At 38.9% G+C, this 15,739-nt stretch overlaps 1 protein-coding gene across 3 annotated transcripts in view; it reads right to left on the bottom strand.

Moving 5' to 3' along the window:
* The window catches only part of UVRAG (UV radiation resistance associated), a 281,275-nt gene that overhangs the window by 121,765 nt on the left and 143,771 nt on the right, over window positions 1-15,739 (bottom strand). For all 3 annotated transcript variants that reach the window (XM_037131554.2, XM_037131552.2, XM_037131553.2), the window contains 3 exons: window positions 8,080-8,164; window positions 6,362-6,449; window positions 5,378-5,438 (listed from right to left, as the gene is read on the bottom strand). In XM_037131554.2, the coding sequence (XP_036987449.2) occupies window positions 5,378-5,438; window positions 6,362-6,449; window positions 8,080-8,164 (234 nt within the window). The remainder of the gene's footprint in view (window positions 1-5,377; window positions 5,439-6,361; window positions 6,450-8,079; window positions 8,165-15,739) is intronic.

The raw sequence follows: 15,739 nt of genomic DNA, 5'->3' as shown, positions 1-15,739 counted from the left end.
TAATAAAAGTGACTTGGTCAAAGCCATACAAGTAAAAACCATGAGTGATGGAACAGAAGGTAGAATTGTGTCTACACTCTGGCCCCCAAAATACCTATCCCTGGAGTCACAGCTGGAACAGAGGGCGCTGAATCTTGCCTCCTACTTTCTGTAAAGAGGAAGGCTTATCAAATTTAAAATACTCTAAGGACTTGGTCTTTAAGAACCTTCTTTAGAAGGGAAAGAAGATAAAGAGAACAGATGGTAATGAAGGATGATGATACTCTAGGTTCGGACTTTCCTGTATATGCTTCACACTCAGTTTTTCCTTTCCTATATGACCTGACAGAGGCAAGAGAAGGCCTCTTAACTAGTCTCCCAAATAGGTCAAATGCAAACTATAAATGTTTTTTAAAAAAATATATCCAATGCTAAACACTCAAGCATCTACATTTTTCCATATTACTAAAAGGGTAATACTAAAGAACTACGTTTGCATATTTTGAGCCTACATCCACCTATCTACTAAAAGAACAAAAACTTGTCCTATAACATTACCTCTTTTCAATGCTCAAAACAATTTTGCTTGTATTTAATGAGAAAAGGTATCTCCGAGAAGCCTATACATGTAAATCAAAAACCAAAAAGAAATGGCAAAAACTGGAAACTGGATAACGTTGGAAATCAACTTTGATTCCCATGATTTACACTCATCATCGTTTCCACCACAAGACTCCTGGTTCCACCAATTAAAACTCCAGGTTGTTTCCCCTTCCAGGCCAAAGTGCTCACTCACAGCCTCGCCGTTAAACACCGTGGTGTTGGATTTCCAATATTGAAGCTTTATATTAAAAAACATTTTAAAGGGACCACGGGTGAGGCATTACAGGGCCCAAGGGTATTCCAATATCCTCAAAAGGAAAACCACCTCCTGGTAGGGAAGTCACTTTCACCACCCCAAGACCACTGAACCTCCAGTGGGAAAATGTGAGCTCATGTGGTTAATTATGGCCATTGCTGGCCACAAAACCTCAGATGTCACATTCTGTTGCCAATCACTTTAGCTAAAAAACCAAAAGGTTTAAGGTTTCCAGCATTCCAAGATCTAAAGGACTTTTTACCTGCCAAAGCCAAACCCGGCTCTCTGGGGTGTACTTTTCCAGTAAGCATTAATGACGTCCCCAACACCTAATGCAGAGCAGAGTTTTGTGTTCCTTACGTTGTTCTGGGGTTAGAAAGGTCACAGGTGAGGGTTGTGTTGGTGAGAAGTTGGAGGCAGAGTGAAAGGTTTCAGAGAGGAACAGGAATGAACTGTTAAGAGTCAGGTATGTTAAAAAAACAAACAAAAACAAAACCCTGATTAAAACGACGTTTTAAGTGGCTTCAAACAAAACAAAAAATCTGCAGTTTCCTTATGATAAATATTTCTAACTTGTTTTTTAAATGTTGGTACTCAGTGCTGCAGGTTTTCTGTAACTTTTTCAATAATCAATTCCACAAACACACAATCTCCGTGACAGCATTATAAATTAATTCAAATGTCCCTTTGACTTATATGCTGGACAAGCTATTAATATTCAAATGCATCCAAGTACAATAAGTGATCTAAAAGCTCTTACCATCCTGCCTTCCCAATCCCTGAGGCAGCTGATCTGTTAAGGAACCAAGCACCCACTGATCCAGACAGGATAAAATATTTAAGACTCTAATCACTGCCACAGCATCTATGGAATCATTCCATGTTCTCAATGAGACACTGTTTGACATATGGACTCTCCTTTCCAAGAAATTATGCCTGCATAAAGGGATACAGACACAGAAGGAAATCTGGGTCTCATTAACACAAAAGGCTCTGGTGTTACGGATTACTTAAAAACACACACAAACATTTTTTTTCAAGAAATGTCTCTGTCAAAGGAACTCAAATGAATACCCTTCATCAGACAACTTACTCTCGTTGTGTCCAGGTCTCTCTGACACACTCTTACAGTAACTCACCCATGGAGAAGAGCGCAGTCAATTCTGGGCCACTATGGAGAAGTGTCCCAAACAGCATTATTAACCGGTGCAATGTAAAGTATATCCCAGCATGGTCTCATTAATACCACAGAATAACGGGTTGGGAGTTCCTTCCCTGGAGTCGTGCCAGGAGTGCATCTGCTCCAGAGCACTGCACAGCTGTCAGGGGTCGAGGTGACGCCGCAAACAAGGGGGGAAACTGCCTCATGATGGGAATAACACGGACCTTCCCGTCAGGCTGACCGGGGACGACTTGAGTTTGGACACTGGTTGGTATGAATCTTTGGAAAAATGAACTGATCCTGCTGAGCCTCAGTTTTCTTGTCTTTAAAAAAATGGAGTGTAATTCTTAGCCTCACAGAAGAACTAACAGATAAGATAGCACTGTGCATGATATTTCGTGTTATCATATTTCTACGCACCCAATCTAAAAATGTCCTCCTCCTTTCAACAGGGAATGAATGCTTCATTTTTAAGACACGTCAACCACCATCTTTGCTTCCAAGGCTTTCCTGAGTCCCTCCTTCTAGAACGGATTGCTCCCACTTCTCTGAGCCCCCTGTACCTGGTGTAAACGTCTAAGTGCCTGACACAAAGTATGAATTCAATCAACATTTCGTGTTGGCTCGATCACCGGTTTGACGGCCTCATGGGGACTGAAACCTCACGGGGCAGGATCCACGCCCTCATCATCTTTGTGGGCCCTGTGCCCCAGGCACTGGAGGTGACACACACAGAGCACTTGGCAAACTCCGTGTGTGGAAGGCCTGCCGAATGCTGATGTAACATTTTCAAGTCCAGTGCTATCCTAGGTGCTACTTAAAATTTCTGGTTCCTAGGAGTCATGGGGCCCAGAGTAAAAGTAAACATTTATTTCATTTCATCTCCCATTTCACTTTCCAGCAACTGCTCTAAAAAGCTAAACTTACTTCTTAAAGAGGAGGAAGAATTTATGCAGCTTGCTGGGTATACACAAAGCACAGGTAGCTGATAAAAGGTATAAAAAACTAGGAAACAAACAACTTCAAAGAAAACAAAACCAGAATCAGGAAACATCCAGAGTGTTTTGAGGTAACAGTTCACTGGGACTGATGATACCCTTGCTTCCCTCACTGTCTCCCTTCAAAGCATTCTGTATTTAGCAGCCAGAGTAACTTTTAAAAACATCAATCAGCTCACATCATCCCATCTTGAAGTCTTTCAGGAGCTTCCCACTTGACTGAGAATAAAATGTAAGCTCTGACAGCGGCCTCACAGCTCTGGCTGACCTTCCCTCCCTCCTCCAATACAACCCTTCCTCTCCCTCACGGTGCCCCAGACAGAGGCCTGGTCTGCTCTTTTCTGTCCTTCTTTCCTTCCCTCCCTCCTTCTTTCCTTCCTTTCCTTCTTCTCTCTTGCAACTAATTTCAATTACATTTATATGAGCGCCTTTTATATGAAAAGCATTTTCAAATGTTATCTTAATCAGTCATCACAATGAATTGGAGATGTAGCTATTACCTCATTTTACAGGTGAAGAAATTAGGCTCTGAGAGATTACATGACTGTCCAAAATACAGGGGTCTTCTCCCATGACCCCAACACTGAGTTTTTTAAAGATACACCAAGCCCATTCCCCCCATCCTGACCTTTTTACTTGCTGTCCCCTCTTCTAAGTAATGCTCCCCCACAACTGTGGTATAGTTATTTCCTTCCAGCCTTCAAATTTTCTGTCAAATGTTTCTCTTCAGACAGTTCTCTGCTTTATCTAAAGCAGTGATAGGTTCCCCTATTGTCTATGCTTGCTTATTCTCTTATTAAATACTTATTTATTAGTTACTTATTTATTAGTTAATAGGCTGTGTATGCTCCATGAAAGGAGAGAACATATTTGTTTTTTCCATCATCATATCCTCAAAACTCAGCACAGTGCCTGGCTCAATGAATATTTTTTTCAATGAATGAATGTTCTATATCCCTAGAACCTGGCGCAGGGCTCAAGGTACTCCATAGCTTTGTTAAATAGATGAATGAGGAACAAAATGTCGTGGGCTTTAAGACACTATAACTTTACCTAAAGTCAACACTAAAGCAACGTGGGTATGACTTACAGAGACGGGAAGGAACCTGTACAATGAAAACCAGACAAATCCCAGCTAGATCATTACCTGGCTTTGTGGTCTCTGGCAAGTCACTAAATAGCTCATTTACACATTGTAAAATGAGATTATACCACCCTCCTTCTGCGTGTCTTTTGTTTGTTTTTGTGAGGATTAAAGATAAGACAAAACGTCATGCTTTATAGATGTAATTGTCACAGCAGTCATGTAAAATGCATAGGACATGAATTAATGCATTCATACTACTAATTAGGAAGTCAACTCAAAGTTTAGACGGCTTTCTCCAAATTGCATGGCTTTTAGACAGTGAACCAGGAGTGAATACCGTTTTCTCATTCCTGTTTCATCAACTCTTTTTTTATCATGTTCCAGCTACTTTGTTGTAAGGGTTGTTGTACAGGCCAGTAGAGGCAGTAAATTAAAACAGTCTTAAATGTTAAAGGACTATAAATAACATTTCCTTTACGGGGAGTTGGAAGAAAGACCCAATCAAAATTGGAAAATTGGTAATGCTCTTGAATAACTTCTTTAAATAGACTAACATGCTAGCTTTGAAAAGAATCTATATAGCTATTTAACAGGCCTCAAAGCCTTGTTTAGACTAAGGGGGAAAGAACTCACTTTGCAAAAAAGTAAAACCCCCCAAAAAACAAAAAAACTTTTATTGCCAAGTAAAATAAGTTGTTTTCTTTGGCATCCTGGTAAAGAGACTAGGAAAATTAAAATGTTTTAAGCTTAGCAATTACTATGAATCATAGTCTATAATGTCTTTAATATAATTTTTTAATTAAAAGAGGACAAAAATAACAGAACAACAAGTTTAATCTGTTGTAGTGGGAATGTCGAAAAATTAAATTTCCAAATATATTTCACATTGGTGGAAATATGATTTTCCACATAACAACAGAGCAGATTAATGCGTGTTGTTCTTCTTCCAACCACACACGTATTTTTCCTGAAAATCTAACCAAAGGACAGGGTGGTTATTAGTATCCTTAAGAACCCCCCTGTCTAATTTTCTTAGAGCCCTTTTAAAAACTATTTTCTTTAAAATTCCAAATATGAAGTTCAATAATTTTTTCCATGATTAGACCAAATATTCTTTTAAGTCTTCTATCAGGGGGCCTGATTCTATACACTTACAACTGGGGAGGGACAGAGGAGCCAAACACCCTTCTAGGGAAAGTGCTGGGCAACCAACATGTCAAGATATCTCTCTTTTTCCCTGCCACATGCCCATACAGACACCAAATCTTCAGAAGTAAAAAGAAATAAAATACCTTGGAAGTCCTCAGAATTGGGCAACTTGACACCACATACAAAATAATCCTTATGTTCATTCTGTGAAGATGACCAAAAAATGAAATTAACTCTTTTTAAGTGTAAAGAAGAGAAACGCTAAGTCCATTCTCCAAGAATTCAGCAGTCATTGGCAACTCACAGAAAATACTGTCTTAGATGTAAAATGTTGACATGATTGTTGAAGCTGGATGATGAGTCCATGGTGACTCATTATGCTGCTACTCTACATTTATATTTTCTTGAATTTTTCTATAATTTCCTATACTATACTTGAAATTTCTATAACATATCTAAGCAACAAGCCATGTAAAATTTTTATCATAAAAATATTCTTTGACCAATTCATACCTATAAATGAAAAATTTAAAATAAAATTACAAGGTTCTATGGGGAACCTAAAATCCTATTAACTTTCCTCTGAGAAAATTAGTCTTTTAAACTAAAAATCTGTGTCTTCATTTAAAAAAAAAGCATCAAATTTAGCGGATCTGGTTCTCTAGGAAACGATCCAATCAGCTTTATTAAAGTTTTACTTTTTTGCATTTACTCAAAGAAACTAGATTTAAAAACGTAATATCCTGACAGCAATATCTGAATACTAATAAATATAAATTAATCAGCAGATATATTTTTTAAAGCAGAGCACATACATCAGCATTTATGCATCAGAAATGATTGTAGTTGATAATGGAAAGATCCGAAAGAAACCCAAAATAATTTGGTATTCTTTCAGATGAAAATGAGTGTATCTCCCCAACAAATTGGTATAAAAATTCAAATGGTGGAACCTATTAACAACTAAGTCTAAATCTACTTTTAAAGCAGATATTAGCTCCCGAATGAAACCATGATGGTGCATAAAACTAAGACTAGAGCAATGAGTTTTTTCATTGAGACAAAATTTCAAATAAAAATCATCTTTTAAAAAAGAACTTTTTTCCCCCAGAAAATGTGAAACTTACCAAATCAATGGGGTAAATGTAGGAAAGCTCAGACAGTAACTGCCTGCAGCGGATTGTCAACTGAGCATTAGTCTTCAGAAAGAGTTCTCTAATGAGAAAAGAGAAAAGTTCACTTATTAAAGAATATGCTTACATACTTTCAAATGTTTATTTACACATAACTGACATGGAGAAAGATCACGTGGTCTGCAGCGAGCCACAGAAACTTAGAAGTAGAGGCAAGAATAGTATCTCACCTAAGTCCTGACCTATCTCTAAATATTATCAATGAAGCTAACTAGACACAAGCTAAGGCCTGTTGTGTGGGCCCAGCACCTGGGTAAGAGATGTAAAGGGTACAACTCATCGTTGGCTGAGCACCTACTAGTGTTCTATATCTGGAAACTTTACAAATGGCTTTACTTAATTATTATAACAACACTATTAGGTTGATATTATTATATCCATTTTACAAACAAGGAAACAAGGTTTAAAGAAGATCAGTTAGCTAACCAAAGCCTCGCTTAATCCGATGCCATTGATTTCAGGAACTATTCATATAGTAGTTCCTCAAAAAAGTATCTTTATTTTTTACTTACACCTACAGTTGTAACTACCTCAAGAAAACCTGCTGCCATGTTAGAAACATAACAAAAGAAAAAAGCAAACAAGCAAAAAGCTGTGGCATGAGATGAATGAGCACTTCTTGAACCACTTAAGAAACATAAACAACAGATGAAATACCTACGGAACAAATTATCTGCTCAATTGTGTTAACAATTTTAAGAAAAGAGAATTCAGGAGAAGCTGTAGGTCAAAACGGAACATAAAGGTAGTTGTGTAAATAATGCGAATGGCATTGACGATGTTCAGGGGTCCACTCCCACTTTCCCAGTGGGCTGGACAGACAGTAACTTCCCAGAGCCTAGCTCTCCTATCTGAAAAGTGAGAGGATTAGACTAGATGAAATCCAAGGTCCTTTCTAAAGTCTAATGTGTTTGAATCCTCGGTTGCTAAGGTTTTCTGAAAGAAAATATAAGATGAAATGACTTCCCTGAAACTTTTAAAAAATGAGTAAGGATGAGCAATAGACCAGAGCAGGCAAGAAATTAAGCATATGCTGGAAAAAATAAGCAGAAAAACCATTAGCATTTGTTAAGTGAATGTTGTCGAGTAACTGAAATTAGCTACAGCTGTATAGTGGCAGTTTATTGAAGGTTACTTGAAAGTTAAGCAAAACAACACCATGGGCTCTTAAGAAGAGAAAAAATTACAGTAACAATAGGGTTTTAAGAAGAGAGATCTGATAGCAACATGGAGGATAAAATGGAAAGATTGAGAGAATGAGTCACAGAGATAATCTAGGAGCTGTTGCGGTAATTCAAAGCAGCTAACACTACAGAGGGGTAAATCTAAAGAAATTACTGATGGAAAAAAGGGTAAACTACACTACATGTGGAAGACAAGAGAATATTCAAACATCGCGTCATGGTGCTTGGTCTCAAAAACCAGAGGAACAGTGTTTTCCTCTCTGATTACAGTATATACCAGGAGAACTACGTCTAGCGCACTGAATGACACATAGAAAGTGCTTAATAAATATTTGTTGAAAAATGAACATGGCATTGAGCTGTGTGGAACAGAAATTAGTAACAGCGACTTTTAAAGATCCTAGTTTCCCAAGCCCCATCCTCAAAGTAAACTCGACACTCACAACAATTATTCTGAGTTTCATTTACCTTTTCGCAGTACAGTCCTTCCTCAACTCATTTAAGGATTCCTTCTGGAGTTGAAGCTTAAGGTGCTCAGCTGAAAATGTACTTCCTAGAGAGATGGGAGAAGACAATTTCCGATGTAACAGCGCAGAGAGAGATGCTCAGTCACCTCCAACAGGCACAGCGCAGTCCCCTGACTATGGGAGGAAAATAAAGAGCCAAAAGGCAAACTGGCTTGGGGTACAGAGGTCTTCCAGGGGGATTAACTAGAATAAATTTACCTGTTGGTTCAACTCTTACAAAGGGCCAGCCTCTAGCAGGTGTTAAAGAGTAAGAGTCTAAGATTCCCTGCTTACAGAGTTGTGGGTTGCTGAACAATAAACCCGGGGGAGATTTCCTAATTCGAACAACTTTTTTTACAACACTGGTTCTGGACTCTGGATCACAATAACGATCACCAAGGCTCATTAACTGTAATAAATGTGCATCTCCGGTGGGGGTGCCGACACTGGGGAGGCTGTGCACACGTTGGGGCCAGTTTTGCTGTGAATCTAAAACTGCTCAAACAGATAAAGTTCATTTTTTAAAAAAGGGGTTAATTTCTGTTCAACCAAAAAATGTTACAGTGCAACATTACTAAAATATAAAAAGCAGAACAGAAAAAATTACTTGTATTTCACTACTACAATACAGGTCATATATATAAAGTTTTTATGTACATTATCTGTAAGTATAAGTAGTTTTAGTTACAATCACAGTGTGCAAGAAATGTATATTCTGGTTTTTCCACATTATGTCACAAGCATTTTCACATGTTGACAGGCAGTCTGAGTTATAATGTTTAATGGTTGTATAAAGTTCAACTCCATGGATGTGAGTTATGTGAATATTCCACATTCTGATACGCCAGAGCTTAATCCCATTACAGGACATTTAATTTCCTTTAAGTGTTTGCTTTAGCACTGCAATGATTAATATTTGTGTTAATAGGCCTGATTTTTGTACTTAGATCAAGTTTTGGAACTTCCATTTCTCTTTATGTGATCATAAAATCGTTTTACATCTTTCTACTCTAAGAAAGTGAGAGTCTTACGTTCTTGACACCCCGGGCCCGATAATCCAGCAGCCCTGAAGCACAGAGAAGCAGTCTTAGGTCCCAATTCATGAGGTTCTAGATCCTACAAAGGCGTTAAGTTTCATGAACTGGGACCCAATAGAAAAGCCCTAAACTCTACTGCACATCCCCTACAGGGAGGAGCAAGCAGATGAACTGACCAAAGGAGTCTGCATGTCAGCACTAAGTTTTCTAACCTGAGTAATTTTATCCACATAGTTCTAAGCACCTTGCTCTTCTTTCTCAGCTGTACTCAAATGACCAGATGTCTCTAAAATGAAACTTAGAATGCCACTTATCTTCTTTAGTCCCAATATAATTCCTCCCCAAATCTTCACCCCCAATGAATTCAGAAGACATTTAAGCTGATGACTTCCACCCACTACAACACATACTTTTTACCAGAATGCACATAAATTCTTCCACCACCACAGGAATTCTCAGTATTATCATTTGCAGATACATTAGGCTGCCTCGATTATAACACTGCTGGTGAAACCACCCGAAGGGGCAAGACAGATCTGGTCTTCAAAATGCAAGTGTACATACCCTCCTCAGTTTTGAAGACCTTCTAGAATGTATCACATAACCAATGGGGGGTGGGGGGATACCCTTGTAGAATGAAGAAAGAAGAATTTAATTTTTTAAATATATTAGCCAGCTAACATACAAGGTAAAATGCTAACAATAGGTAAATCTGGATGAAGAACATAGATGATCACTGTACTCTTCTTACTCTTAAAACTTTTCTCTAATTCTAAGACGACATCTAAATAGGAAGTTAAGGAGCAGATCCAGACCCAGAAAGGGTGTCACCTGGGAGGCCATGGTTTTCCACAGGCTTTAGGCTGCACATTGGCACCATCTCTCCAAGACACATCAGGTTCATTTCTGTCAAAAGGTAATATGCCTCATTGGTTACAGGTGGGCTCTGGAACAAACCTGAGTGAGCGTGGTTTAGCTGGGCTCACACAGAGAAGAGCTAAGTATCTGAAGATACCTCAGAGAACTTAACCTAAATTCCAGAAGTCGCATCATAAGGAGAATGATCATCACAATGAGGCAAGGGTGTCCTCAATCTCCTTCGATGTTGTTCAGGTTACATATCACCAGCCTGAACACTCCCTGATTGGTGGTGTGTATTTCTAAGGACATCACATATCCCTGATGTCCATCTTGAAGAGCATGCATATGTCCTGCTTTTCATCTAAATGTCTATCCAAATTTAACATTGATTGGTGTCCTCTCTTTGAATCAATCTTTACTATGGTTGCAAAGTAATAACATTCCAACTCCAGTATTCCTTCCATATTTATCAGTTACTACTCAGCACTCTTCTCTAAGCAAGAGGCCTCCCTTCTCCATTAGCAATCTACTATCAATAAAGAACCATAAATTCTATTTTAATTTTCAATGATTTAGAATTTATTATTTTACAGAATTATTTTGGTGCTCAGGTGGTCCTAGACTTGGTCAGTGGGATTCTCGCCAGCCTTGCTCCAGTGGCCTTCTGACACACTACCATGTTATTCAATATACTATTTATCATTTTAATTTCTGTAGGATCTGTAGTGCTGTTCCTTTCTCATTCCTGAAACTGGTCATTTGTGCTTTCTCTTTTTATTTGGTCAGTCTGGCTAAAGGGCTTGCCAATTTTATTGATCTTTTCAATGAACACCTTTTGGTTTCATTGATAATCTTTACTCTTTTTTGTTGTTGTTGCTTGCGATTTCAATGATTTCTGCCCTTGATTATTTTCTTCCCATTTGATGTGGATTTAATTTGCTCTTTTTTTTCTAGTTGTTAAAATACACAGATTATTGGTTGAAGACCTTTCTTCTTTTCTACTGTAAGCATCAAATATAAATTTCTTCCTAAGTTTGCTTCCCTTTAAATGTTGATGTTATATTTCCATTTTCACTCAGATCAAAAGATTTTCCAATTTCCCTTGTTATTTCTTTTTTGACCCATGATTTATATAGATGTGTTTGTTGTAAATTTCCAAATACTTGGAATTTTTCAGGTATTTTTCTGTGAAGTGATTTCTAGTCTATTTCTGTTTTGGTAAGGGGCCATAGTTTGTATTATTCTGATTCTTCTGTATTTATTTTATTATACCAAAAATGACCTAACTGAATGCTCCCATGTACTTGGGAAAAAAAAAAAGTATATTCTAGGCCCTGGCTAGTATGGCTCAGTGGATTGAGCATGGTCCTGTGAACCAGCAGGTCTCTGGTTTGATTCCCAGTCAGGGCATATGCCTGGGTTATGGACCAGGTCCCCAGTGCAGGGGTGCGGGAGGCAACCACACATTGATGTTTCTCTCCCTCACTTCCCCTCTGTCTATAAATAAATAAATAAAATCTTTAAAAGAATGTATACTCTGCTGGTGTTCAGTGCAGTGGTATACTACCAATTAGGTCAAGTTAGCTGATAGTGCAGTTAAGGTCTTCTATCCTTACTGATTTTCTCTCTACTGATTCTGTGTATTACTGAGAAGAATGCTGTGCTTCGACTATGCTTGTGGATTTGGCTATTTCTCCTTTCAGTTCTATTAGTATTCGATATATGTATATACTATGTTTTATATATATATAAGACAATTCTAAGTGTGTGTGAATATAACAGAATATATATGTCCGTATACATAAATACGTATATGCTGTTATATTCATACACATTTAGAATTGTTATGTCTTTTCATGAACCAATCTCTTCACGATATTGTGATCTCCATCCTTATTGTAGGTAAAACTCTATTCAGAAGGCTACTATGCCTGATATTTACAGGTTGGGACAAAGGTAGGTTTACAATTATTCACATTAAAAATAATACAATAATAATACGAGAATAAACTGTTTTGCATATTCACAACTGTAAACCCACATTTGCCCCTCCCTGTAATAGCCGCTCCAGCTTTCTTTTGCTTAGTATTGGCACTCTGTACTTTTTCCATTCTTTTACCTTTAATTTACCCAAGTCTTTATATTAAAAGTGGGTTTCTTGTCGATAGCATTTAGTTAAGCTTTTTTTTCATATAAAATCTGAACAATCTCTATTTTTTAATTAAAGTACTTAGACCATTTACATTTACTATAGTCACTGATAGGTTTAGATTAGAGCCTACCATTTTGCTAGTTGTTGTCTACGTGTTCCACCTATTCTTTGTTCTTTATCCCTCTTTTTATGTTTTAGATTTTTTTTATGATTTCCTCTTCCTTCCTATTGGCTTATTCTTAACTCCACTTTATATGTTTCAGTAGTTGCCCCAGAATTTAGAGTATATAACTTTAATTAATAAAGTCTACCTTCGCCCTGGATGGTATGGCTCAGTGGATTGAATGCCAGCCTCCGAACCAAAGGGTCACTGGTTTGATTCCCAGTCAGGCACATGCCTGGGTTGCAGGGCACATGCCCTAGGTACCCAACAAGGGGTGCATGAAAGGCAATTGCACATTGTTTTTCTCCTTCTCTCTCTCCCTCCCTTCCCCTCTCTAAAATAAATAAAATCTTTTAAAAAATAAAGTCTACCTTCAAATAATACAATTCACATAGAATGTAAAAACATGAAAATAGTATCCCCCTAATTCTTCCCTTCCCCACTCTTAAAATTCTTCACATATTTTACTATTTGCAATGTTACTAACCCCCAAACATTCCTCTTTGTATATTAAAAAGCCAATTGTCTTTTAGAGCAATGAAAATAAGAAAAAATGGCTTTATACCGTCACTTCACCCACTTCCAAGAACCTCATTTTGTGTGTGTGGAGCCGTGTTTCTGTCTGGTATCACATGCCTTCTGCTGGAGAGCTTCCTTTCACATTTCTTGAGGTGTAGGAGTGTTGACAATGAATTATCTTAGTTTTATCTTAGAGAGTCACTTTGAGCTTCAGTTCGGGTAATTTCTGTGACCCATCTTCAAGTTCAATGGTTCTTTCCACAGTTGTGTCAAATCTACTGATGAAATCTGTCAAAAGCATTCTTTATCCCTGGAATGGTGTTTTATTATTTACAGCATGTCCAATAGACTGTTTCTTACAGTTTTCATCTCAGCTGAAACTGACCATATGTTTGTGTAAGCGAGCCACAGTTCCACAAACATCTGAAGCACATTAATCACAGTTATTTTTAATTCCCTCTCTGATAGTCCCCACACCTGAGTCATTTCTGAGTCTTTTTCAGTTAATTTCTTCTCTTGACAACATTTTTGTTTTGCTTATTTTGTCTCAAAACTGTTGATTGAATCCTGAACAGCATTTTCAGGGCAACGAAGAAAAGGGTAAGGTCTTTCTCCTACTTTTAATTTAGGGGTTGAATCCATAAAGTCCTGAGCTGTATTTGGGTTTTGTTGCTGCCATGGTTACCTTGAGTATACTACAACCTTCGAATGCCCTCTAATTTCTCCTTTTTGTGGCAGTGGTGGGGGTAGAGATGGTTTGCTGGAGGCTCCCTTTTTCCAATGATGCTGCTCTATCCTCCGATTTAGGTATTTCCTGCGAACCTCTACCTAAGTACGGCTGTCTCACCATGCCTTTGCCTGTCCTCTGTTGGTTAACTACTGTGGCTTGGTACTTCGTGCTTTCTAGCCTGGTTGGGGAGTAGGGAAGGGAGTATCTCTGCTGTCCCAATTGAGCCAGACTTACCCTGTGTCCCTGTCTATCAAGGTAACACTTTCTCAGTAATACTCTCCTTCCCCTAAGGATAGGAGATTTCTAATAGTCTAGGTCCAACACACTCTCTGTCCCATCCCCAAGGGCAGTGGTTTTTTACTTTTTCTTCTGGTAGCCACAAAAGGTTTTCACCTACGCTCTGGGAACTGCAGGGTTTGCAGGCTCTTCCCCAGAGGCTTAATGCTTTTGTTCTTAGGGAAGAAGGGCATGACTTTCTTGCAACAGCATCCATTCTCTCCTCTAGACCTATACCACCAAAGGAGACTTTACACAATTTTCTGCCCTGCGTCGTTTTTGTTGTGAACATGTGAGTTAGGTCCATGCAGAATGAACTCAGAGCGGGTGTGAACTGCCTTTTATCTGCTACAGTCTCACAGCAGCCCACAACAGTGAACAGCAATTTGTTGAAAACGATAGCTGAATCATTCTACCTTTTATACAGTGTCCCAGGTTCTCCCCACACTCTACCACTGGTGAATCAATTCTCACACCCAGCCTCTACTTGGAGATGCCCATCTTTCCTTACACATCAGGTATCATATTTTGGTTGCCCAGCAATCTGAGTTCTCTGACAGATTCAAGGAGAGTTAAGATTTGGTACATCACTCAGCTTTCTCTTGTTCTTAGGGTAGAAGTGAAGCCCCTCAACCTTTTTTCCACATCCTAGGCAGAGGCTGGAAATCAAGTCTGAGGATATTAATTTGAGAGTTTTAAAACTGTTCTCTGATCTCTGTATTTTGTTTTGGGTCAGCATTCCTGTTTGTTCGATTTGTTCTCATTCTTACTGTTTCCCTCAAACATATGATAACCCTTGTCTTTCTCTTCAAACCCGTTAACACATGATTAGATCGGACAGTGTAGGTGATGCAGCTTTCCTTTGTCGCCATGAAGATTTACAAGGAAGGCTGCGCTCCTGAGTGCCAGCTCAGTGTACGTGGGCAGGTCCTGCTAACAATTAGGCTTTCCTTCAGAGTATGTGTGTCGAGAGAACGTAGTACCTTTGCTTTAAATCATCACAACCATCAAATAAGAGAACTTTACTCTGGGACTGTATAAATTTAGGATCTTTCACTCTCGGGTAGAGCTGTCTTTCATGCTTTCCCTCTGGGTGGGTTGTAAATGTCTAGTCAGGCTCCGCGCCCCCTTTCCATGCCAAACGCTCACACCACGGACCTCACCAGGTCAAGAATCCACCACGTTTAGAAAGAAGTAGGACCAAATGTTATAGGACGTTACTCTAAATTCCTAGAGGAAAGAGGATGAGGCAGTAAGTCACCCTTCCCTGGTCACTGGTAACCTTCCCTGGTTACGCTCCACCGTCCCTCCTCGGTTTCAAGCTGAGGCCTCTGGGAGCCCCACCGGAAAGCCCCAGTGCGGCCTCCCCCATGTGTGTTCTCCGCACAGCTTTCCTCTGCTCTAGCTTATTCATCGGTACAATCCTATCTACTTCGTGTCATTGAGACGTGTCGAGATCTTTGCTACCCCGATGACAACTTCTTTTACTCTATCACCACAGATTTACTCTTTATGCAGGATTCTTCACTATCATACCAATGGGTCGCTGGGGGAGGGAAAGAAAATGCATGTCTTCTTTTACAATATTCCCAAACCGCTCTCTGAAATGCCTGGCCTTGCGCACACCAACGCTCCCCTCTGTTAAGATGGCCTCTCTGTCCAGCCAGAACTGAAGTCAAGCACTTTAATTTTAATAACCAACATCAGTGTTGTCTCCTGTAAATCTAAAGCTAGGAAATATGAATTTTGCTTCCACCAACAAAACAAAATACGGTCTCTATGGCCTCTCTCTCACCAGACAGTTTGGTCTCAGACTGGCCAATGGCCAGTCCCAGTCAAAAACTACAGTTAAAACCAATAAACTGTCCTGCTTCTGCATTTTCT

Source organism: Artibeus jamaicensis, unplaced genomic scaffold, assembly GCF_021234435.1.
Source record: "Artibeus jamaicensis isolate MK-2021 breed Jamaican fruit bat unplaced genomic scaffold, CSHL_Jam_final contig_64, whole genome shotgun sequence".
Classification (NCBI taxonomy): Eukaryota; Metazoa; Chordata; class Mammalia; order Chiroptera; family Phyllostomidae; genus Artibeus; species Artibeus jamaicensis.
The sequence above is the reverse complement of the archived record's forward strand: the minus strand, read 5'-3'. Positions and strand labels throughout refer to the sequence as shown.